Source organism: Falco peregrinus, chromosome 1 (genome assembly GCF_023634155.1).
Source record: "Falco peregrinus isolate bFalPer1 chromosome 1, bFalPer1.pri, whole genome shotgun sequence".
Lineage (NCBI taxonomy): Eukaryota > Metazoa > Chordata > Aves > Falconiformes > Falconidae > Falco > Falco peregrinus.
In genome coordinates, this window is record NC_073721.1 from 94,048,094 (window position 1) to 94,073,063 (window position 24,970).

General features: G+C 45.6%; 1 protein-coding gene across 1 annotated transcript in view; it reads left to right on the plus strand.

Moving 5' to 3' along the window:
• Nucleotides 1-24,970, plus strand: part of RCOR1 (REST corepressor 1) — an 89,989-nt gene that overhangs the window by 36,128 nt on the left and 28,891 nt on the right. Inside the window, exon 3 of the mRNA XM_055802755.1 lies at nt 6,632-6,715. Coding sequence (XP_055658730.1) covers nt 6,632-6,715 — 84 coding nt within the window. The remainder of the gene's footprint in view (nt 1-6,631; nt 6,716-24,970) is intronic.

Consider the following 24,970-nt stretch of genomic DNA (forward strand, 5'->3'; position numbering starts at 1 on the left):
GAGGAACTGACTAGCAGCAGGTTCCTACTCTTCATGGTGTGTGTTGCAGTGTGCTCATAGTCATGTGTTAGTGTGTTTTGCTTTGAAGTCAGAGGGCTGCAGTAGCTCTGAAATACCTTGTGCAAACAGCAACAGCAAAAACTCTTATCGGAGACTATTGAAGGGTTATGGAGAAGGAAGAATGCTGGAAGCCTCCTGGCAGAGCTTCACCCCGACTTGGGCAGGATGGAGCTGAGAGCAAAGTGTCCTGGCATCTGCAGGAGGCAAGGATTGTTTCTCCAAGTGGTCAGTATAGGTACCAAAAGCAAAGCATAAAGCACTCTTGAATGGCTTACCAGCTGGAGCTGGAATGTGCAGCATCCTGGGGGACAGCAACTCCCTCAGGTGCATGAGCTCAAGTGGAAGCTGGCACTGCTGCCTTGCACAGAAGCAAAATAATAGGCCACAGAGTGACTGGTGGCTCTTTGAGAGGCCTCGGCTCCCACAGAGTTTATTCTGGCGTGTTTCTTCTCTAACTCAGAGAAGAAAAATAAAATGGGATCCATCAGGCTGGAGCTGTGCAGCACTGGGGTCCTGATTGCTGGCAAGCTCTGTTGCCTTCATGTATGCTGTCATTCCCCCAACGGTTCTTAAGGCAGCCTAAACTGATGCTGTGATTCATGGAGATGTCCTGCCTATTCCTGCTTCCTTATTCCCCTTCCTGGTCTCTTAGGATATGGGGTAGAAACCTAGTAACTGATATGAGTTAAACCAACAGCTTTTTTTATTGGATTACTGTTTTGTGTTTGGGTTCTTTTTCATAAGCTCAGGTACATCCCCTGGTTTGGTTTGTCAAGTTAGGTGTTGGTGGAAGGGGAAACAGCCTCTCTCATCTTTGTAGTGGTGCTGCTGTGAACCATTGCATTGGGGTGAAGGCAGAGAGGCCCCTGTCTACATGAGCGTGCCGCTCCCTGTGCACCCGCTTGGCTGTTTGTCTTATCTTACAGCCAGCTGGTTTGATTTAATAACTGGGAAAAATGTTGTTTGCTATCTATTTTGCCAGGTTACTTTTAACAAATGTGCTTGGCTTGGAGGGATAAATGCCAGAGTCAACACAGGATGGCGGGGAGAGGCAGTGAGCATGTGTCAGGAGAGCAGAGAAATGCTGGCTGAGCAGGACCTCCTCTCCCATCAGAAGTGGTGAGGTGTTGGACAGATTCAAGCTGTGAAGTGCAGGCTTCACCCTTTGACTTTTTGACACAGCTCTTCAGAGGTTCTTAGCTCAGCTCACCAAAAGGAGATTCAGGTGGGATGGAGTGGTATTACTGCTGGGCACAGCTTTCCTTCTGTACAGATGCCAGCTGCTTCATGGCTAACTTGAAGTCGGGGAGGGGTCAGAAAGATGGGGAAGGTACTCAGATCTCTAGGGGGGGACTTCACCTGTGCAGTACAGTGGCCCGTTTTCCTTTCCTTGTCAGGTATCCTGACTTCACAGCACCCTGGTAGAGGTGGGGAGAGAAGCTCACTTGTTGCTTTTCAGCCCTGCTCTGTCATCCATTCGCAGCAGCTCCGCTGAGTGTGGTGGCTGAGGAGTCTGCAGGGCAGGCATGCATGTCTTGGCTCTCTTGCAATGTTCCGGAGAGAGCATGAACAAAGACCTGTGGTTTCATGTCAACACAAACGTATTCATGATGACAAATTGTGCAGCATGTTCAACACTGAGCTAATCCATACAGTCCTGATTCCAGCACCAGTACAACTTGGGTTTGCCTGAGAAAATGTAAAGTTACAGAGGAACCCCTCAGATGTGAGGAGATGCATGTGCATTTCGTGGTGTAGGGAGGGGGTCCAGACCCAGGGTTTAAGGTAATACACACATCAGAGGACTCATAAGGGTATTTAGGACTTGGTGTCCTTTAAGAAGTTATGTGCAAGGAACTTGGAAGTTCAGCTTTTCCCTTCTGTTTCTGCAGAGGGTCCTGGCAAGGCTGACCCTCTGCTCTCTGGCTTGAGCTAATTGCAGCAGAGGAGTGTGGCTCTGGGGGGAAGGGAGTGGATTTTAAGAGTTGTGGTTTGGTGAGATTTTTATTTAAGTTGAAAAGGAAAAAAAAAAATACCCCACCAAAAAACCAACCCCTCTTTGTGCTCGCTTTACTCTTTGTTCTCCTTCTCCTGTGTGAGCTGGGATCATTCAGGTATGGGGTCTAAGGTGGATTTACCCCTGAGGCTTTAAACTTTGTGGGTGGTAGTGGGAGAGCAGGACTGACATCTTTCTGTATGCAAGTGGAAATTGATTGGCCAGACAGATGTTGGGGAGTGAAATTGTATCATGTAGTAACCTTCACAGCAGGGAAAAGACATGCTTTAAAGGCTCAGTCAAGATATTTTTTTTTTTTTTTAAATGAGCTTAGTACCTCTTGGAGTCTGAACTGACCGCTGCTGGTTGAAACACCTCTCTTGTTTTTTTTCTGTAGGGCAGTCTTGCAATGGCTTTCCAAAAGCTGGGGAAGAGCCATAGCTGCTGCCGTCAGGGTTTCATGTCTTGCAGCATGCTGCTTTTGCATGTGCCCGGCCTGTGCCTTAGCATGGGCAGCCTGAGGATGGAGAGCTTCAGCCTACAGGTAGAAATGACAGGAACTTCAATGGCAGTGTTGTCTTTCTGTTGTGCAGGTCAATATATTCCTACGCACTGTGTGGTCAACTGCATGCTGGTCTTGAGATGTGTCCTCACGGTGCCGGGGGTGGGTGGGGGTGGGGGGGGTGGGCGGAGAGAAAGCCCCCCCCCCCCCCCCCCCCCCCCCCCAACTTCTTTTTAGAATAATACTGGTATACGAGTATTCTGCTCTGCCTCATCTCCTCCCTTGCAGTTGAACTGTTTGAGCTTTTGCAGAAAACCACATCTGTAAATGGACCAACTTAAAAAAACCTTTTTTTCACAAAGTGTGTTTTAACCTGGATCTGCTCCCTCCTGTGTTTCGGTGTGTAGTCCATGGGGTAGGGGTATGCACTGGTGATGAGAGAAGAGAAGAAGGATGGGAACTGCTGTGGAAAAAGCAACATGATACTGTGGTACACCTCTGCTTGGGTACAGACAAATGAGAGCTTGCATGCCCTGTAAATTCTGACAGTGGAACAAAAAAATGTAGAGGGTGCTGCTTGTAGTAGGTCTTCCTTTTGGGGATGGAGGGAGAATCCATGATTCCTCTCATACTTGGGACAAATGGGACAGTGATTACAAGAGTGTTTGCTCTCACAACAACTGTGATAGGGAGCTAATGGCTGTGGCAGAGACGTAAAAATACCTGTTGGGTAGGCTAGATGAAAGTGCAGTATTAACTGAAATGTCAGATCATCTTGTCTGCCAATACACAAGCTTCTCTGAAGACAGGTTGCACTGGTTTAACTGTAGTTGCTTAAACAAGCAAACCCCATTGATCCTGAATTGATCTGTTCCCCTAAAAAAGAGTAACCCTCACCCTCCATATGTGGCTATTTTAAGATGAAATACATGATGAGTTAAATTGAATTAGCTCTTTAGCTTTTTCACTGAAGTGTTGAGTGTTTGAATGCACCCAGGTATCCTTTGCCCAGAAGCAGGGGACAGGGAAAGGAATTCCCCTGTGTTGGTGAGCCTTGCAGCTGTGCTTGGAAAGATGCAGGAAGGAGGATGTAATAACTGTTCTGCTCAAAGCTCCTTCTCTTGTGGCTGCTGCTCTGAAATAATTTCAACATGCTTCCAAACTCTGAGCAAGCTCTTAAGCTTGTCCTTGCTACATTACATAGCGAGAATACTTGTTCTGCTTGTATTTATGATGGGGTCAACACTGGACTTGGGAGAATGCCTGTTGAGTCTGCCTTGTGTGTGTGACAGTAAACGTGGGGGCTGTGGGCTTGAGAAGGGGTGATGGGGAGGATGTGCTGCTGGAAGGTGAAAGGGCCGAGTGGCAAGCAAAGTCATCCCTGATGTTAGTGAGGGATGTTTGAGAACACCCCCCCTCCCCTTCTCTGTGTGTTGGTCTTTAGGTGCTTCTGTCCTTTGCAGAGAAGCATGAGTTTTAACTTCTCTGCTGTGTGCCTTGCACCGGCCTCTGCCTCTGTGGAGGAATGAGGGCTGAGGGTGGACAGGTGTGGGCTTGGGTGGAGAGCCAGAGTGGCAGAGATGTTGTGGGAATACCAGCGGTGCTGCTTCACATTGGTTTGCAAGTGCAGTGTGACTTGGCTGGTTGATGCTACCGAGAGGCTGGGAGGGGGAAGAAGCTGGGCTGTGGGAACTAGGCAGAAGGGAGGTCCCCGAGGACTGCATGAAGCCTAGCATCTGCAGGGGGTTCTTGTTCTGGGTGTGAGGCCCAGGGAGTGGCTGCTCTGGCTTATAGGGAGGGGATGTGGGGCTGGAAGGAGGGGGCTCCTAACCTGAGATGTTCAGGGGGAGCTGTGATGGAGGACGAAGAACACATTTCACTAACCCTGCTGGGGCACCATGTGGTCCCGCAGTACCTCCCTGCATTGGTTGTCACCTTCCAGGGCTCACTGCCGTTCACAGCCAGGAAGGCTGTGGCACTCCCTCTGCAATGCCCCAAAGCGTAACTTGGGGTTTTAACCGTGGGAGGTGAAACTCACCATCTTACTGTGGGTGAGTTGAGCTAGCAGTGCTCTCTGCTCCTGAAAGGGACAGCCAGGTTGAGATGTGTGCCTGGCTTGTCAGGGAGGAGGTTCAGCCTGCTAAACTAGGAGAAAACTTTTCCGGAGTTAGGTGGGTTTTGCCAGTTTAGCAAGTGAGACTGTGGTAAAGCCAGGCTGACAATTTGCCTAGTGTGTTAAGCCTCACTGGCAGAATGTAGGCATTAGGTTTCTGAGCTGCAGTGGGGTTACTAGGGGTGTGTTGGGGTTTGGGTGGAAAGTGTTTAATTTCTGGAGACCGGACTGATTATTTTTGTCTCTAAGTATTTTTATGGCATGGGAATGTGCTGTTCAGTGTAATGCAAAGTGAGGAGAGAGACTTCTTTCTGCGTTACAAACCCTGTGCTAGACTTCAGTAGGACAGGCCATCCTGGATAGGGAGAGTGAGGAGCAAAAATTGATAAAGGGGAGGCTTAAGATTGCCTCTTTCTTTGCATTCATGACCTGGACTTGAAATAAGGGAGAAAATAAAAATTAACTTCCAATTAATGTTCCAAGACTTTTTTTTTTAAGTGAAGTTTTAATTTTAAATTCACGTACCCTTTGTGTTCTGTTGTAGGCCTGGTCTCCAACACTGTTTCTTGCCACCAGAGGCTGTCTCTTCTCACTCCTGTTTTTCTGTCTAGAGTAGAAAATAATGAACATGCAGAGTGCACAAAGTATCTTGTATTTGCAGTTGCTAACCTTATTTAAAAAAGCAACAAACTGAAAGATAATCACGCTGTTTGTAATAAAAAAACCTTGTTAGTTCAATGTAAATATGTTGCTGACAACTGGTTATTTTTAATACGTGCTATTTGTGCTTTAAATATAATCATAAAATATTTTTTGTCGTCTAAACCCTGACTGTTCTTAGCTGAGCAAATTTCAGGTTAAAAATGTAGTCAAAGCACGAGCATTCATAGCACTGTAATGTATTTTCGTGTTACTGGAACTTTCTGACCTGTTTGTTTAATGCATCACGAAGTGGTGGTTGTATGTCTAATTGCACAGTGCAAAGAAAATAGCATTGTGTTGAAATATTGCATAAAACTTCAGAGTTATGTGATGTTTTGTAGTGGAGGTTGTACTGTAGGCACTCGTTCATAACAAGACCTGCAAGTTTCTCTTGGCCAGGGCGGTTAGTTGAGCTGGCTGTGTGCTTGCTGACTCAACGGAGCAAGTTTCTTGCTCTTCTCATCCTCCTCCTCATCTTTTGACTGTTTGTGACCAAACAGCAGCAGATTCACAAGAACTTGCTGTTGAAACGTACCATAGCTTGAGGTTGCTCTTTCAGACTACGTGAAGCTGTGGTTCTTCACTTGAGACTTTCGGAGCTCTCATGCCAACCAGGTGTTAAGCTGGTTAAAAACGGACTTGCTGTCTCTGTGTGGGTGATCAGACAGTGTGAGTGTAAATGCACAAGAATTTCTCTGGAGCGATTGAGGCAGGGAACCTGATTCTGATCTGGGGGACCCAGTGTCATCTGGGTGGGTGTTCCTGTCTGTGTGTGGGGGTGGAGGCATAGAAGGGCTGTTGGCACAGTGGAGGAGGTGCTCAGAAGTGGAATTGTGAGGTTCACGTATGTGTCTACCAAAAGTGTTAATCTAGCTGCACAGTACAGCCTCATGATGTCAAGGGCTTGGAACCTGCTGCTTGGGCCTAGCTCCTCCCTTTTCATTTAATGATGGCTGGAAGAAAAATAATCAAGTAGGCTGGAAGAGAAACATTAATTAACTTTTAATTTAGACCTAACATATGCTTCTTACTGTACTGCATGAAAGTGAGTGTGCGGTATCTGTCATGTTACATAGGGGGTGATGCATTGAAGAAACAAGGAAGAGCCTCGGGTCTGAATGGGAAGATGGGGTTTTAACTCAGTGGATGGGTTTTGTATCTTGATTAAAAACTGCAGATGTGTGATAAGTCATTTTTGTATCTGTTTTACATCTGAAATTACTTTCTCTGTAACTTGGTTTGTCTGTTTTCTCTTAAGCTAAACTTGCCAGGCGAAGTCAGGAGAGAGAGAATCTCGGCATGCTCGTCTGGTCACCTAACCAGAATCTGTCTGAAGCAAAATGTAAGTCTCTTCAAATACTTTGATTCCCCCCTTCCCTTAAATACATCACTTTAAGAATACAAAGTTGCCACTTTCAGTAGCGAGGTTATGTCTGCAACCTTTCCATTATGATTTGAAATTAACTTGAGAAAAGAAAAGCCTACAAAGCAATCTTCCAGAAGAGCTTTGTTCCCCACTGGACAGCTGCTTAGAGCATCATATCCACAGAGGCAGGGAAAGCAGGAGAAATATGACACTTTCTTCCTTGGAATGAATTCTTTAAGATACTTATCCATGGGCCTACACAATCTGCTTTTTTGCTGCTGGTGCTGTAGAAGATGACAGAAATAGCTGGGGAGATCAAAATGAGAAGTATTGGGGGGGGGGGGAGGAATATGGTAATTAGTAGTAGCTTTTTTCCCACAAAGACACAAATAAAATCCACATTTGGAGCCCGTCGAGGTTTAAATGCCAGAACAATTGCATTGCCTTGGAATTCCACGTGAGGGCAATTACCAGTGTTCTGTTTGTGCCTGGAAACAAGTCTCAGTGCTGCTGCCAGATGGCAGAACTAGTGTTTGAAAGGTTTGTCTGGCTACAGTTCTCCTCATGAATAAGTAGGACTCCTTGATTAAAGGGCTGCTGTTTTAATGCTGTAACTAAACCTAAGTCCTTTTAGGGGAGGGAGCTGAAAGGAGCTATTTTTGATTTTGTGCTTGTACCTTTTTTCTCCTTTCTGGTTCTGGGACCAAGAATAAGAATCTTGCTTTCCTGTTTCTCTGAAGTTTTTTGTAGTGGCACTGTTAAGTTGATACCTGCTTATATCCTAGACCGAAGGGCTAAGATGGATCACAGGACACTTGTGAGGATGTAGTGGCATTTGCAAATTAATGCAGCAAAGATTGTGCACAAACTGGCTCTGTCATGAAAGGGCTGGACTCTGCCCTGGAGCATTTGTTCCACGGAGCAAGTTGCCCTTAAATTACAGAAGGATGATGATGATACTGTGATCTACAGCTAAAAAGGGCTTTGCAGGGATCGTGTCTGCCTTCTCTCCTACCGGTAGTGTCTTGTCTGCTCCCTGCTGACTGTTGGACGCTGAACTAAAGACTGATGAGGAGAGGGATATATTTGACAGTTCTCTACAGCTAAAAATCTCTAAAAAGGTATAAGAGCAAGGAACTGTTGTCTCCACTGAAAGGAATGACTGTTCATGGGTTGCCTGTGACAGAGGATTCCTGTAACTGCCTCTCAAGTCTGAGAGTCTTCTGAATCTCAGCTCAGCTTTGGAACATTTAACTCCTCCTGGATAGGAAAGAGTTTTCTTGGGGAGGGAATAGGATGGAGGAGGAAAAGTAGTAAAGATACGTGGAATTGAGTAAGATAATCTGTGACTGAATATCCTGTGGCAATTGGCACAAAATTATGCAAGGATATTTTAGAGCATAAAAAGGATATAATATTTGCTAAGAAGATGGCATGAACCTAAGAGGTAATTAAAAATGTAACATGACATTGATGAATAGAAACCAGGTGGCAGTTGACTGTTGCTGGTACACTAATGTTGGGGAAAACAATTTGAATATGAGATGAGGGCAAGAAGAAATTCCCCAAGGACTCAAAATTTTGATAAAAGTGTAGGCTCATCAGTGATTTCACCTTCCAAAAAAACAGGGAAAAATTAATAAATATTTTATATGGTGTTTGGAGGAGAGAAGTATGATGCTCTTGCACTGTGTGTGACACACAAAATACCTCCCAGATGCCTAATTGATGTAAGAGGGATGGAGTTGTGGAATTTAACATCTAGTAGTAGTAAAAAAACAAAGGAGCATTGAGAGATGTGACTGAGGGGGGACCTTGGGGTGGCAGGAAAACTCCAGGAGATGGGGAGAGGGAGGGCAGCTATGCAGGGAATGAGAGAACAGGGTAAATAAGAGTAGACTGGTTGGTCATTGCTTTGTGTCAATTTGAGCTGACACTACCAAAAGGTATCAGTTATTCCTGTCTCTACCTGGCATTACTTAAACTGTGAGAAACAAATCCTGCTGAAGGTACCTGCTTTTGTTCTTTTTGAGATTAGAAATGGATTGATCGGTAGAAATAACTTTATGGCTCTAATGTATCCAGCCAGCTGTTAGGCATTGATTACATGAATTCGATTCAATCCCCTTTCCTTTCAGAAGATGGGAACCTCCTCCAAAATACCAGTGCTCTACAGTGGTAGAGAGCACTTAAATGTATTACAAGCAGAGTTCCCTAATCTGTTTTATGGTTTATGATGAAAGAACATCAGGGGACAGGAGGTCTCTTCAGCTACTCTTTCGTTCACTGACAAGTCTTGGCATTGTTGATAGTGAATCCTAATTAAATGGACTCTTTGGGGATGTCAGAGAGGACCAATGATGACAACATTTTCATCAGTGATACTGGGAATTCATAGGAATTGCTGTGGAGAGAAACTGAGGATGAGGCATAGACTGACAGGATGGTAAATAAAATGAATGCTGCTGATAGTCTTGTAGAGTGCTTCGGGTCTTTTCTGAACTTGGGCTGATGCCACTGCAGTGGGCTCTTAATCACCCAACTGCAGAGTTATGAATCTCAGTACTGAAAGCTCTGGCCTTTTGCATCAAGGCTGATGTTTGGAAAGAACTGGCCTGGAAAGTAATTTTGGGGGCACAGTGGGCAGGTAACTTGACAAAGCTTCCCAGTGTCGTCTTGACCCCAATGGATGATGTGGGTGTAAAGAGAGCGAAGTAGTCACTGGGACAGTTTTCTGCCTCTGCACCCAGCAGCATCCAGGAAAATGGATCTCAGAAGAGTGGTTTTAGTGTTGAAAAAGTGAGCAAAGGATGGAGATGGGAGCTACTGAAATGTTCTGGAAACTGAAGATGAAGCAAACTCCATCTGTTTAGCTTACTGAAAAGAGACTGAAAGGGGGCTATTGTAAATTATTTTCTCAAAGGGAAATTTTGACATAGTAAGAGATATGCATAATACAAATACAAATAGATGGCTGCAAAATAAGTCCACGTGGACTGAAATGAAATGTCTAGTGTGTGGGGGTTTCTTTTGTGATTGACAGTTATATTGGAAGTTATCCAGGGAAGTGATGGATTTTCTATTTCTTGGTGCCTTTTCAAACTATGGATTTTTGATGGTGTATGTTATCCTTGGTGGGGGGAATCACCAATGGTGTGAAGTTGCAAGTAGAAGGAGCTGTGGTCTCCAGGAGGCTGGTGTAACCCCTTGGGCTGTAAGTACTGTAAATCCTAGCTAGCACATACACGCTCAATATTGCTTTTCAGGTTGAAGTGTACCTGAACAAATCCTGCTCAGCACCACGTTGGTGTCTGTGTCTGTTTACTTTCATTTGTACTCCAAAGCCTTTAATCCATCCTGTGCCTGTTCTTGTGCTGAACTCTGTCACACTATTCTTCTCTATTCCTGTGGCTGGGGCTTTATGCGAAGGTGGAAGTTAGTGCAGCACATGCTAGCTCTCTGCTTAGACTGAACTGGTAGCTCTCATGAGCATGACAGTTCTGCGCAATCAGGGAAGCTCTTGGAAGCCACCTCAGTTAAAGGTCATTCTGTGCTACAAAACACTGTGAGCAGATCTGTGATGATGCTCAGAGCAGTGCATGCTGATGGGTTTGGCAGAGGGCTGGCCAAACTGGTGGAGGTTGTAGGAGGGTCCTCTGTAAGTTGCTAAAACAAATCCTGGAAAGAGCAGTGTGTCAGCCAAGACTTGGTGGATATCTACATACCTTATGCTGCAGGCGCATACAATTACTTAAAGCTTGTTTGGGTCCCATGCGCCATATATGCTGGAGCAGTGTTCTGGTCACATTGGGCAAACCTTTTGTTCGGATGCTAAAAATGATGGATATGGTAGAGAAAATTATAACAAAAGTATATATTGGCACACTGATCGCTTTTTTTATCCTGTGCCTTGTTAACCATTAATCCTGGGTACAAACCACTGCTGTGCCCATATTAATTCCAAAGTTGAATGCTGCCAGCGTGCTCCATCTCTACTGCCAGACTTCTGCCTTTGAGGGGTTTACTTGCATAGCAATTGCCACTATTGGTGAGTAGTTCATAAAGTTAGCTCAACGCTAAAAGTTTGTCTGGTCTCTTTTGAAGAAGAAAAAAAGAAATGTCATTGTGCTGTTAGAGAACTACTGGGCTTAAAATAACTGTGCTCCCCTTCCAGCTCTGCTCCAAATAACCCTGTGTGCTGTGGCTGGTGTCGCACCTCTTACAAAGAGTTTGCTCTCAAACTGAGACTCCAGAGAGGCTGTCTGAGGATTGGTGCCACAGAGGGCAGTTGTTCTGGCTGCTGGGACTCTGTCACAGAGGGTGGGGAAAGAGGCAGGGGGAGAGGAGGAAGAGTGATGTCTTGAGCAAGGTGACATTGAGGAGCAGGAGCAGCTTGGTGGAAGACAGGCATCTGCTCTCTTTGAGTGGCACCTGGGGAAGGAGGGGGAATAGCGAAAAATGCATTGTAACGATGCTGTGGAAACCCTGCACAGGGAAGAGCTGGGCCAGCATGAAGCTATTAATAAAACAGCAGTGTCTCTCTCTGTGCCAAGTACGCCAATGGGTGGAACCATGAAAATGACATTGGGTTGGTTTAGAAATGAGCAAGTGCTGGCATGCTGCAGCTGCCCAGGAGTGAGAGATGGAAATCAGGCAAGGCAATAGGATGTGATGGTTGCTTCTATACATCTGCAGCTCAAAGGTGAACTACAAGAGGAGAAAGGTGTATTGTTTTGCTAGTGATAAACTCTGTTTTGAAAGTAATTTTTCTGACAAAACATGTGCTGTTAGATGGGAGTTTTGGTTTCTCACTGATGCCTTGGTGGGTGTCTCCAGTGCATTTGCAGCTTATGGAGCGTCACTGAAAAGGCAGGCACTGTCCCTAATACCCGTGGGACAGTGGGTCATGGATGGCAGCTGTGTCCCCTGTTCCTGCAGTGCTGTTTCTGTTTGACCTGATGGTTGATTGGCATGTCAACTGTGGACATTCCCCTAGTCTGTCCCTCCATTACCCAGTGGCATCTCTTCCTGCGAGGCTGCAGCTGGCTCCCTGCTTTACATTATGCCTGCCTTGGTGCATGTAGAGAGAATTTAGACAGGCTCCTACCCCCTGCGGGGGGGAGGTAGAAGTGCCAAGGAGGGGAGATTGAAGTGCCCAGGGGATGTGGTGACAGGAATGCCAGAACTAGGTGAAGCAGTGAGTGCTCAAACATCCTCGTGAATGCGCTTGGGCAGACCCTGTGGCTGGGGGGAAAGGGAGGGTCCCTAAATGTGCTGCAAAACCTGATGCTGGGAAGGCAGCAATGTGCCAGCTGAGGCTCTGATGGAGGAAAAGTGCTGGTTGCTATGGTTACTAAGGATATTAACCCTGTGGTGTCTGGATGGGCAAGGTATAGTTAACTGTGCCACAGGCTGGATAACGGTTTGGGAGTGTGGAGCAGTGGTGCTCCACCCTAAGAAGCTATGAGTTGGTATTCAGGATCTCAAAAGCCTATGTGCCAACCAAGCCTGTAAGTGTGTTCTGGTCCTTTGTGTGTCAACAGCCGCCCTTGGGTGAGCGTGAGTTTTGGTAGTTGTCTTCTGCTGTGAAGGTGAGGTGAATGCTAGAATTTCTGAGGGCAGGTTGCAGGTTTAAGTGGCCAGTCTGTCAAGTTCAAGGGGTAATCTTTGTATAGAACATGCTGTGATGATTCTTTGGTTTCTCTTTTTAAGATGTTACACAAGCTTGGAAATCACCTTTGTCTGAATTTTCTAACTTAAAATGACTGCCAGGGTAGAGGACAGAGAAATGTCTGTCTTCTCAGGTTGCCGAGTGTCTGATCATGCTTGTGTGGCAAGTCCCTGTTTTCAGTGTGTAGCTGAGCCATAGCTGTTTTAAGAAAGGCTTCTGCTTGGACATGTCCTTTCCTGCTTGGCTCGCTTATTTTGTCCTGTGAATTCTGGGGACATAAAGCTCCATCGAGTATTGTCATCAGTTCTTAATTTCCTTGGGATGTCGGGTGCCCTAGCAATAAACAAACGCAAGTAGAAAACCACAAATGGGAGAGAGTAGACTGGGGAAAGTGTTGATCTTGAAATCTCCCTTTTATAAAATGAAGCCCCTATTTAACAGGGTGCATTTAGAAGTGGAAGGGATTAACGCTTCAGAGGTACCAGAGAGCCACCCCCTGCCCTGCACACAGGTACTCCTCCAGGCAGCAGCAGTGAGGGAAAGGATCAGCAAAGCTGCTTTGTGAGTCCCTCCTCTCCATCATGCTGTAAACAGGATCCTTGGAACAGTTGGAATTGTGATTTTATTTTTGGTCCCCTCTCTCCTCCAACCCCTGTTGTTTCTGTGACCTGGTTTATAATACAACCCCAAGAAAGATTATGTTGGTGCTCAGTGAGAGTGCAGCCACCTTGGTCAGGATGGGAGAGTGGGAGCTGCTTAGTCTGTGCCACCAGAGAGAAAAAAGTATTGTTGAACTCTTAGCAGAGCTTATACTGGCTTTTTGTTTGTGTGTTTTTTGTTTGGTTTTGTTTTTTTGGTTTGTGTTTTGTTTTTGGTTTTTTTTTTGTGGCTGGCTAAGTGCTGCAGGAGGTTTTGAAAGGAGAAGTGTATGTATTATGCTTTTGTTGTTGGGGTTTTTCTCCTTGTTTGTGCCTGACTTTTCTGTAGAGGTGTGTTTGGTTTGGGGTTTTTTTTGGTAGTAGGAAAAGTGTTGGCCTTAAAAAATAGCTGCCAGGTGAAGCCAAGACTTCCAGGTCTCTGAGGGGTGGAGTTCAGGGGTTATAATTGTCACTTGAAGCTAGGTGCTTCTCTTTTGTCACTCAAGTGAAAATAGCAAAAAAAGCAAACCTATAATCTTGCTGTTTGTATTTCTAGGGAAGGAGCACATACAGTTTGGCTGTCCCAGTGACAGCAAAAAGGATTAATGGAAAAGCAGAATTGCGTTTATGTTTATCCCTAATCCAAATTTCATATTATGCAGTGAACCTGGCAGCTGTGAAGCTTGGATGCAAATACAGTAGCTGAAGAATACAACTCCATGAATTCAGAAATGAGAGAACTGGTGTTTAAGATTCTGCTTGAGTTTAGCTGTAGGAATAATACAGTCGTGGCCACTTCTTCCAGCAGCTGCAGTTGCTGCATTTCAGAAAATGCTCAAAAGATGAAGGCAAAGGGATGCAGTTTTTCATTTTAGCTGAGGCAACTTTTGGTGCTTACAGTAGCAATGTTGCGAACAGCAAAAAGAAGATACCAGGCTTCAAAGGCTATGGGTGTATCCCAGAAATGGCTGAGTTGCCTCAAACTTAGCTGCAGTTTCCCCTTTGTTTGTCTTCTGGTATGCTAGTTGCTGTTGCAATGCTGTGTGGAAATCTCAGAGCAGCTCTTTCATCATTATTGCTGCAGGTTGATATTTCTGGATCCTGGATGCATATTTAAATTGAGATTTTTAACTCTTTTGTAGCAGTGGTTTGTATTGGAGCCAGGAAAGCAATTTAGTTAGAAGGGATTAGGGGGTGTGTTTGGATTGGATTTCACTCAAGGTACAGTGGATTATGTTTTGATTTTTTGGGGTTTTTTTCTGACATTAACACACCACCCCCCCCCAAAAAAAAAAACAAAAACAAAAACCAACAAACAAACAAACCCAAAAAAACAAAACAACAAACCAAAACCCAAAAAACCCGCAACCAAAACAAACCCCTAAACCCCACAAACGAACATGAAGGAGAGAATATGTTGGAGAGCATTCAGGAAGATGTCTTATCTAAGGTAGCTGTGTTACCTTGGAAGTATTTTTGCTGCTGTGTTGGGGGGGGGGGCAGTCACCAGTTTCTTCATGTGCCTTGTTCTCTCCTGCCACCTGTTTGTTCCTCCTTTTTACTGCAATGTGAAACAGGCCTTCTCTGAACGCGTGGAGATGACCCAGTTTGAAAATGCTGGCTGCCACTACTGTTGCTGCTGTTGGGAGTGACCTAGTGCTGGCTCTAGGAAGAAGCTTTTTTTCCTAACAGAAGTTTAGCGACAAGATGACGTGGATGTAATGAAGTGATGATAGCTGTGTTAAGAGTTACCCTGGCAGCGAGCCTTGATCTAAAATACATTTGGGAGCAGTCTTGGCCAGCCCGATAGGTGCTGCATGAGTTGTAGGACCAGTATAACGAGAACTAGCAAGCTGTAGCTACTTCACACTGCTTGGACCCAGTCCTGGGATGGGCTGGGTGCACTCCAGTCTTGCTGGTCTTGGTGGGAACAGCAGGCTTGGAGCATTTCAGAGGAATAGGTCGTTTTTTCCCCCTGGTCTCTTACTGTAGCCATGAGGGAAAAATAAGAAGGATCAGGGAACTGGAAGCTAACTTGTAAAAATTTATTTTTCCTTGGAGCAAAGTTAGTCAGCAAATGCACCGAGTGCATGTTTAGAGTGATGTGATGGGAGCTGTGCCCAGGCAGGGAGGAGCTCTTGTGTGATTATGTCCTCCAGTGGGGAATGCTTGAGGAGGTCATGGCCGTAACAGCTTGCTGTGATGAGTTCATATGCTGCTGAGTGTAACCTCTACAGAGGTGCTAGTGCAGGAGGCAGAACAGCAAGGCTTTCTCAAGGACATGTGACAGGGCTTCCCTTAGCATAATGGGTTTGCTGTAGCATTATTTGCTCTAACTAGGAACCACTCCCACTAGTTATTTTTCCTATGATCTTAATTTTGCACTCAGTGTTAAATTACCTTCCTGATCATGCTTCTTATGCAGGTTTGTATTATGGTAGGGTAGTAGTGAATCTTCTAGCACTGCAACGATTAGTAGTGATACATAATAACTTATTAAGGATGGGGCTTCTAAATCCTAGCTAAAAGCCATGACCACCTAGCACTGGTACTCCAAGATCTAGTTAGTGACACTGTTTTATCGTAGGCTTTTCTGCTCAGTCTTGGGCTCGGCCTTGAGGACTGAGGGCCTGTATGTAATCCATGTTTCAGCATGTGCTGTGTGAATCTGTAATTTGATTATTTTTTTCTAAGTTGACTTATTTTGTGGTTTTTTTGATACCTTAATATCTGTCAGCATAGCACTAAAGCATTGGTTTCGAGGCTGATACAAAGATTATGTCGTCCAATATCTGGCTGTGTAAGCTTGCTGTCTTTCTGCATGGATTTCTTGGAAGGGTCAAAAACATTTGTTTGTGCCTCTTTTACTTCCTGCAGGTCTGAAACCAAAACCAGGTGCAAGAACGGGTGTACTGAGTGTTAAGTGTTTCCCAAAGGCTGGCCTGCCTACAGCAGGGCAATCTGTGTGAGTTTGTGTGTTAGGTAGCTTTTGATCTCTGGTGGAGAAAGGGCTCTTCACCTAAACCTCTGTTCGTTGCCCAGCTGCTCATGTTGTGTGGGGTAAGGTACCAGGATTTTCATGAACCACTGCACCTTAACCTGCAGTAGGCACTTATTTATGTTGCCTTAGTTCATGGCCTGCCTTATTAAGTGATTAAGCAGCTGCTTATCAAGCAGAACTGTTCTTGCGGGAAGCAGGAATGGGAACTTCCAGGAGAGGGATGGGGCAGACAGCTGTGGGGCAGAGCCACAATGGCTCTCGAGAGAAGCTGTTCTCTTTAGGTTGTGCACTCTGTGCATTGGAAGTTAGTCTCTGTTGTTCTGCTTCCTGCTGACCTGCTCACATTCTGCTGATCTGAAAGTCAAGAAAACTGAGTCTGTCAAAGCAAGTTTGAGGCCTAATTTTTTCATTCTTAGCAGCCAGGTGCAGTAGTGCAATGAGTGGAGTTGTGGAAAGGCCCATACCTTCTCAGAAGGGGCCAGCCCCGAACAGCTGAAAATAGGTTTTTGACTGTAAATACAGAAGGGACAAAAGCATCTCGGCAATACTTGAGAAAATACAACTGAAGGAATAGCTTCCCTCTAACTTCAAGATGCTTTTGCTTAGTTCCTATCATTCTTCATCTAATTTTGTTGAAAGCAAATTTCATTCAACTTGTTCCTGAGTGCAGAGGCCACCTGAGACTATTTTACTTGTAGAGTTAGGTTTGGAAGTAAGGGGGCTGACTGCAAAAAAGTAACTGAAATAGTAAATGGTGGTTTTGTGACCTGGCCACTTGCAGAATCGCAGGGTTCTCCTGTTCCAGCTGCCGAGGAGTTGGATGTGGGCAGTTACAGCTGGAGGCTCTCTCCCCTCAGAGTAGCTCTTGGCTTTCGGCACATCTGCTGAGGGCAGCTCCTCTGTGTGACTCTGACTTGTCGTCTTCTCACTGCCTGCTGGCTTGCCCCATGCTTCCTTTCTGCCCAAGTGACATCCTTCAAGGAGGTAGCTAGGGGACAAATTGATCGTTTCTTTTGCTTTTGTATTTGTTATAAAGGGGGTCAGCATGGCTTCTACTCTCTTGTCATAAGCTTTGTTATTGGTAACAATAATAATGAGCTGTAATTTAACCTGATGGCTATTCTGCTCCAACACACCCCTCGTGTGTGCCCTCATGCTGCACAAAGACCCTGTGTCATGGGGAAGTGGAGTTCCCTGTGCTGTTCGGGAAGCCTGGCTCTGCTACAGTGCTTTTATTAGTTTGCAGTCCTACTAAACAGGGAATATCACAGTTCTGGTTTTAAACAGGAGCTTTTAAAATCTTTTGGAGGGTGGAAGATGGACCCTGTGGAAGGCTTCACCCTCTTCCGAGGGTTTTGAGTCTGGATATTCCTTGCTGGGTTTTGAAGCTGGCTGACAGCAGGTTGCTTGGCCAGGCTTCATGGTAGTCTGCACCGACTGTTTTGCAGACCAAGAAGTTCAGCATATATAGTATGATGTGGATAAAAGCTGAGAATGTTCCTAGGTAGAATACTGCAGCCTTCTATCAGACTGCTAGTGGTCTGAAGTTGTGGTCTCCCATACTGACTCTGTCATCAGTGTGTGTCAGACTGTGTTTATTATTTATTTTTAATTAGTGAATTTGACTTCTGGAAAGGATGCATTGGATCAGGTGTTCCCAAGGAGTGCAAAAAATGACTTTTGTAAGAAAATCTGCACGGTGGAGGTTTCTTCTAATCCAAGATGCCATCTCCTGCACTGAACATTCTGATCAAATAGTTTTTAAAAACATTATAACCCTTTTCACCACTGTATTGATAATGTTGCTACTTGCATTCTTTGGGCATGTTGCTGTCTGTAGTTGAAGTATATAATCCAAGGCTATAACCTCGCAGTAGAGTTAACTCAAGCCATGGTTTGACAGCAGAATAAATCTGGCTTTAGGGCTTCTCGGACTGAATTGAGAGCACTGTGCTGAATAATATAAAGAGCTGTTCTGCTATAAACCCACTTTGTTGTTCAGGCGCGTGCTCTGTGCTTTTATCCTATCTATAACTTCCTGTCTCTGTCTTGGAAGGTCATATGTGGGAGTGAGTATTACCTCCCTGCCGGCAGCTAATGTGTGCTGGTTTTATGTTCTTACGTGGGCTCCAAACCCAATATCAAGTGCTCTGGCTAATTACATTTAATACAGTCCAGTGCCTGTGTCCGATTTAGGATCGGGTTTGCACTGCTGAATAATAGACATTATCAGATCCTGGATGGTCACAGACATTATTACATCACTGGGTGATCTGATGTGGCTCTGCCTATATTGTGCTAGGTCCCAGAGGTAGTGTTTGCTCTTTGCTGCTGTCCTGCCAGATGTCCCTCATCCTTTTCTGTGGCACGTATGGAGACATCTGAGCTCTTGATACCCAGGGCTCTGTAGACACTGAAACCTGTGCCGTCCCTCCATTAAAGTGGCATTCAGTGCTATGGTGGAGTAAATTTTTAGCTGGAGGTTAAATGTGCTGGATGTATAAGAAGCAGTCTTTCTTCCCAGAGGGTCCTCCATGGATGTCCTTGCAAATGGCCGTCCACATGGCTTTTCTGAAGAGCAGCAGCAGAGAGCAAGAACGAATCAGCCAGCTGGCTTTCCTTATGGTAATCCTCATCAGTACACCGCCCCACACATATACATGGTGTATTGAACATTTTCTTGATGTGATAGTGTCAGCTGAGGGTGCAACTTCAGAAATGAACATATGCTAGTAAACGTTAGTAAAAGCTTTAGAAGTAACATGTGCCTACTAGCAAAAGGCCTTTCCTGATAAACAGTTTAAAATAGTTCTGGCAAGCTAGAAAAACTGTGCTAGATTTGTCAGTACACCTGTGTCTGCAGTACAGTCTTCTTGCTGGTATAGCGAAATCTAAAGGCAGATGACTCAGGTCTTTTAATAGTGGAGTTTCAACTTTGGACTTGCCCTTAGATGCAGGCCATGCAAAAAGCAATATTTAAACTAATAATGAAAGGTGGGGTGAAGAAATGTGGTGTTTCTTTGCTAGTTGCATAGTGTGCCCTACCTGGGTGGGATCTGGTTGCTGTGGTGGGAGAAAGGAAGGTGTATGGGGCTTCTGAAGGGATAAATCTCCCAGCAATAGGGTACTCCATTTTATTCTTTGTTCTGTGCTCTCTGAGGGTGCAGTCTCCAGGTGTTACTCTGTGAGTAACTCTTCCCTCACCAGTGCTGGTTTACGTGGCCGTGCCTGTTCCTGCCTGCCTGTTCATCCCTGCCACTGTGCTGTGCCAGGGCAAGGAACGAGTTGCACTTTTGGCTGAGCTAGTCTCATCCCTCGCTGGAACTAGGAGGGCTCGTCTCTTCTCAAGCTTGTGTAACCTCCCAGCAAAGTGATTTTTATATTGTATACAACATATAGAAAGTGTAAACGGTTATGTGAATAGCGTGGTGGTCAGCTGTTCAGGGCCTTGAGCAGCTCCGGAGCTACTGCAAGAGAAGGGAGCAGCCAGTGGGGGCTGGCAATAGCAGGGACCACCGCTTGCTGCTTGGGTGAGAGGGCCCATGCATGCAGCAGGAGAGAGGGTTGGTTGTTTTTAGGCAGGGCAGTTTCCCAGTCTGGTTCCCTGGGTGTCCAGGCAGATATTTGTGTTCCCAGGTGGGAAGAGGTGGCTGGAGGCTGGGGGTGCTTAAGCTAGCCCTGCTGCCAGAGGAGACTTCTGATGCAATGGCAGCCTGTGGTCTTTGGTATGAGTACAAGAGATGATATACAAGTAAAATATGAGCTACAGGGAGGTGAGCGGATGGGAAGTTGAGAAACTGTGGAGTCCAGCGACTCAGGCAGGGTACCCTGCCCTACTGCAGGGTATTTTCTCTTGCTCCTATTCAAGTAAGCGTCTCCAGGTACGGTTGGTGTTCCTTGCAGTTGCATCTAGACTTTTACCTCACCTGCTGCAGGTGCGGTGGACTTGAGGCCTAAATCCTCTTATGTCCTCAGCTGCATGAAGTGATTTTTAAGTAGCCTTTGTGTCTGTATAACTCGTGCTCTCTGTTCCTAGAAGCAGTGTTAAAGGAGGCTTATGCCTGTCCAGGCGGGTGCAGCATAGGGCACAAACCACGGCAGTGCTCTGGCTCTCTGCTCCTCTCCTGCCTGTGGTACACATCGCATCTTGCCAATAATAGCTTTTCCAAGGCAGAATACCCTTTAAATAGGCAGGGTTTATTTCCTTTGGAGTGATTCTGCCCAGAAGAAGTGGTCAAGCCACCTCAATTTGATCTCTGCCTGCTCTCCCCCCTACTGTTGCAGCTGGTTTCAGCGAAGACTTGTCCAAACTCTTGTGCTGTGGGCAGTGTCCTCTCCTGTGCTGCGACCACGAGGTGGCAGGGTTGTTCCACGAGTGCTCTGAGGGTCGGGGGGGACGGCAATGCAGCTGCTCGTTTTTATAGCCAAGGCAAAAACTGTGCTTAGTTGTTTGTCTACCGTCATAATTGTGTTTTTGAAATTTGGAAGAATTTCACATGTATGTGTCTAATCCGTGCTCCTTATTTTCTTTATATAATATTGATTTGTTCAGGGTCTTGACTGTTTTCCGTCCTCGAGAAGGATGGAGAGGAGGGGGAGATATGTACAGCAACATCCAGAATTCCTCACAGGTTCCAGCATTGATCAAACCCCATGAAGCACATTACTGAGGCTGTGAAGGCTGCTGCTTTTGTCCTCATTTCACCCTGTTCTGTCGGGGTATTGCATCACGTAATATGCAAAGTGTTCAGAGCTCCTGCAGTACCCCAGTAATAGGGGTGAACTGAGGTTGCAGCAACAGCTCTACCTCTGCATTCCTGTTGCTTTCTATAGGCTTTAGCACACTTGTTTCTGCTGCAAACCCTCCTTGGGGTCACTGAGTCCACTAAACAATGCGGTGCCTGTGGGGTCATTAAGGAGCAATTTGGGTAGTGGGTCATTAAGGAGAATTTTTTCCCCCTCGGACAGATCGTTTAATCTCATCAAATGGTGAGGAGGGGAGTAATTGTTTTCAGGCATTTCTCTTTTCAGTGTTCTCTTACTCCTCTGAAATTAATGCTCCTGTTTTACATCTCTGAATTCACTGTTCTAGGATGCGGGACTGAAAATCAGCAATGCAGTTGTTTGCTTATCTCTCCTTCCCTCTGTCAGCCAGGAGGGTCCCCTTTCTTTTGCCTTCATGAGGAATTCTTGCAGGAAGATAGTGAGCAGAATAAAGGGGTGTATGAGAGAGACTGCTGGAAACAAGACCGCATAATTCAGGGGGTTGATGGCACCATTTTGTTCAGAAATTCTCCTCTTTAGATGGCGGGGGAAAGCATCTTTCCCTACTTCCTTTTCTGCTCCCTTCCATTTCCCCTGTATCTTCAGTTGTGTTAGTGCTACACCCGGTGTCCTTTCATCATATCATTGTAGACCTCACTTCTTCCATTAGGGAGAGGTGTTTTTTGGCAGCTGAATGCTCTGTGCTCATCTTTGTTGGTTACAGTGTGTATGTGGGGCTCTGTCCCCTTTGCATCCCCATCTTTTGTGCTACTTCTGCCTTCCGGAGCGTGACTGGCTGTAGGAAGGGGCTCTTTGGGCCAGTGCTCATTCCATTTTGGCTGTGGGCTGGACAGGAGGGTCCTGCTCACCCCACACGGCTAAAATGTATGTAAGAGAAGTGTAGCCAAACAGGTAAAGAAATACAGATTTATGATTCTCTTTTTCTGTCCTTCCCCCCATCTGGTTTCTAGTAGCAACAAGAGCCTTCCTTCACAGGAGCAATGCATCTCCTGTGTCACACGACGGTCTCTATTCAAGTATCTTTGTCTTTTTGGCCTGGTCTGTGCCGAAATATCTTTCCAGCATAGAGAAATGAGTTGGATGGGAGGGAGGATGCTTTTTTGTCTGCCCTGTTTTAGGGAAAAGTTATGCTGGTAGGAGGAGTGTGAGGTGGCGTAGTTTATGCTGGGGGAAATGGGATGGGATTGCTTAGCTGCTCTTGCTTGTTCTTTTCTGGAAAGCAGCTAAGAGCTGTGCTGGCAAACTGTCTCTTTGGTGTAAGCCGGGGTCTGCCCCAGGCTCCTCTGGCTCTGAACTCTGATGTCTAAACAGATTGCTGGGTTACATGCTGACTGTGACTGAATGCCACTGAAGTGCAGTGGAGCAGAATTTCACGTGCCCGCTGCCCTGGGCTTGCTAGAGGTGCATGGGGATGGTAAAAGTGGAAGATGCTTATTTATCTGGTACAGTAAGTGAAACGTTAAGCTTGTGGCAATTCTGGGCTGTGCTGGTATGGGAGACTAAAGGGATCCTGTGACTCAGCTGGTGCCGCTCTCTTTCTTGTTTACTTCATATGGAGCGGGGTGGTAAAGAGCAATCGGAAGAATTGCTCAAGGGACTGTCATGCCTCTCAGATGGTGCAAGCATCAGAGTGAGCGAGCCCACAATTAGCCAAGAAATGACAAGCAGAATGGGCTAGATTGTCAGTAACCAGGCAGGGAACAAGCCAAGAGTCGAGTATGATGTTTGTACTCCTTGTCCTTACTTCATCCACAAACACTCTTTTAGTGTACAGAAGGAGCACTGCTGTGTGCTCATGGTTGGTTTACTGCCTTATTGCCTTTTTCTTTCTTTTCTTTTCCTTCACTGTAACAATGAGGTGTAACACTGAGGTGTTGGGTTCCACTGTGGCAAGAAAAGCATTCTGCCTCTTTTCATGGTGTCTGATCACTCATAGCCTACCGTTTGGCTGTGTGGTGTATTGACTTGTTTCAAGAGAAATCCTGTTGATATTGATATGTGGGGACCTCGCTAATGTTCTTGCTTAGTTAGGAGAAAATGCTGTAATGATTTTTTTTTGAGGAGTGGGGACCAAGGGGGAGGAAGTATATTTTCATTGCTTGTAACATCTGGCGTAAGAAAGGCAATATGCTGGAAAGGAGAACGACCTCATCTCTTCTCTGTATATATTAAAGGATAAGATGCTGACCTGAAATTGGGAACTGTAGATCTTTCCACAGCAAAAGCGAGCTAGTTAATGCAGCAGTACTTAGCATTCAAGAGCTTAATTCAGCCTTGGACTTCAGAGACTTCAACTCCTTTCCCTCCCCCTTAGACAAAATATATAACACTGCATGTGCAATACCTGTCCTAAGGAAGCCAAGACCATCTAGCTCAGCTACAGGGAAATGCTGCACTTAAGATTTCCTGGCAGACTTTGATTGTGGTGTGGTTATAAACTCTGGAAGCACCTGAAGTCACTCTTCTTGCCCATGTCCTGTTGATGTTCCCTGCCTCTCCTGTTTGGCAAGTGGAGGGAAGGGATGCTGTGTGGGGAGGAGGCAGTTGCCTTCTCTGCTGTTGCGGCTTAACCCCAGCCAGTAACTTAAGCACCACGCAGCCACTCGCTCACTCCCCCCTTCACCCAGAGGGATGGGGAGGAGAATCAGAGAGGAATGTAAAACTCGAGGGTTGAGATAAGAACAATTTAATAATTGAAATAAAGTAAACCCCAAACCAATAATAACAACTATAATGAAAAGCAGGTAGAAGGGGAGCAGAATGAAATCCAAAGGAAAGGGAGAAAAGAAAACAAGTGATGCACAGAACAATTGCTCACCAGCTGCTGACTGATGCCCAGCCAGTCCTCAAGCAGGGATCAGCAGGCCTCGGCCAACCCCCACCAGTTTTTATCCCAAACATGACATCCTGTGGTATGGAACACCTCTTTGTCTAGTTCTGGTCAGCTGTCCTGGCTGTATCCCCTCCCAATTTCTTGTGCCCCTCCAGCCTTCTTGCTGGCAAGGCCTGAGAAACTGGAAAGTCCTTGACTTAGTATAAACACTACCTAGCAGCAACTAAAACCATCAGTGTGTTATCAGCATTGTTCTTGCACCAAATCCAAACCACAGCCTTGTAGCAGCTACTAAGAAGAAAATTAACTCTATCCCAACTGCAACCAGATCAGTATCCACCCCTTATTCCATACCATTTACATCATGCTATGTTTTCTGATACATCAAGCGCCACCTTTCCTGTCTTCTAACATAAATAAACAGATACCATTCCCTTAGTCTATGGACCATCCCTCTAATGTCTCTTATGGACTAAATGAACGGGGCATTGGGCTCCATCTGTTATAACGGTCTTTCAGGCCTGGGAAGATGGTGGTACAAGGTGTTGGACTGTTGCGTTTTGAATCCAGTTCTGATTCTGTTAACCTGTGCTGATCTGTTTTCACCAGAGTCATTCTGTATTGGTGTGGTAATTGAAAAGGAGTCTGGTTCAGATCTTCAGCTCTGAAGCGGTAGAGATGAGAGCTGCAAGTGGTGTGTATATATATAAAAGGCATATAGAAGTGACAATATAGAATATCATGTAACAATATCGCACAATTCAATTCATTGGCTGTTTTTGCCCAAAATCAGATCCCCTTGAGGCAGACTTTGAACTTAATCCATCCTTACACATTATCCGCTAAGTACTTCCAGGTTCTTGAGCAAAAGCAGTTCTGTGAATGGGTTTGCTTTTGCCTGAGGCAGGAATGACCTAGACTGTTTTCCTAAGCATATTTTTAAGGTGCACTACAGGAACTTTATCGCCTTCTGCAGTATGTAAAAGCCTTGATTGGGCAGGGACAGCTTGGCTGGCAGATCCTCTGGTGTTGACTAAGCAAGTGGCCTTTGTGTATCCCAACACTTAAGTTCTGCCACCGATTGCTTTCAGTGTAGTCTTCTAACAGTCTGTTACATCATTCCATTTTCCCAGAGCCTGGTGCATGATAGGGGGTATAATATACCTACTCAATGCTCTTTGGCACAGGCGTCTATGAGGTTGTTTTGGAAATGAGTTCTATTGTCTGATTCAATTCTTTCTTGGCATGCCATGTCACCACAAGACTTGTCTTTCAAGGCCCAGGATGGTGTTTTGGGCAGTGG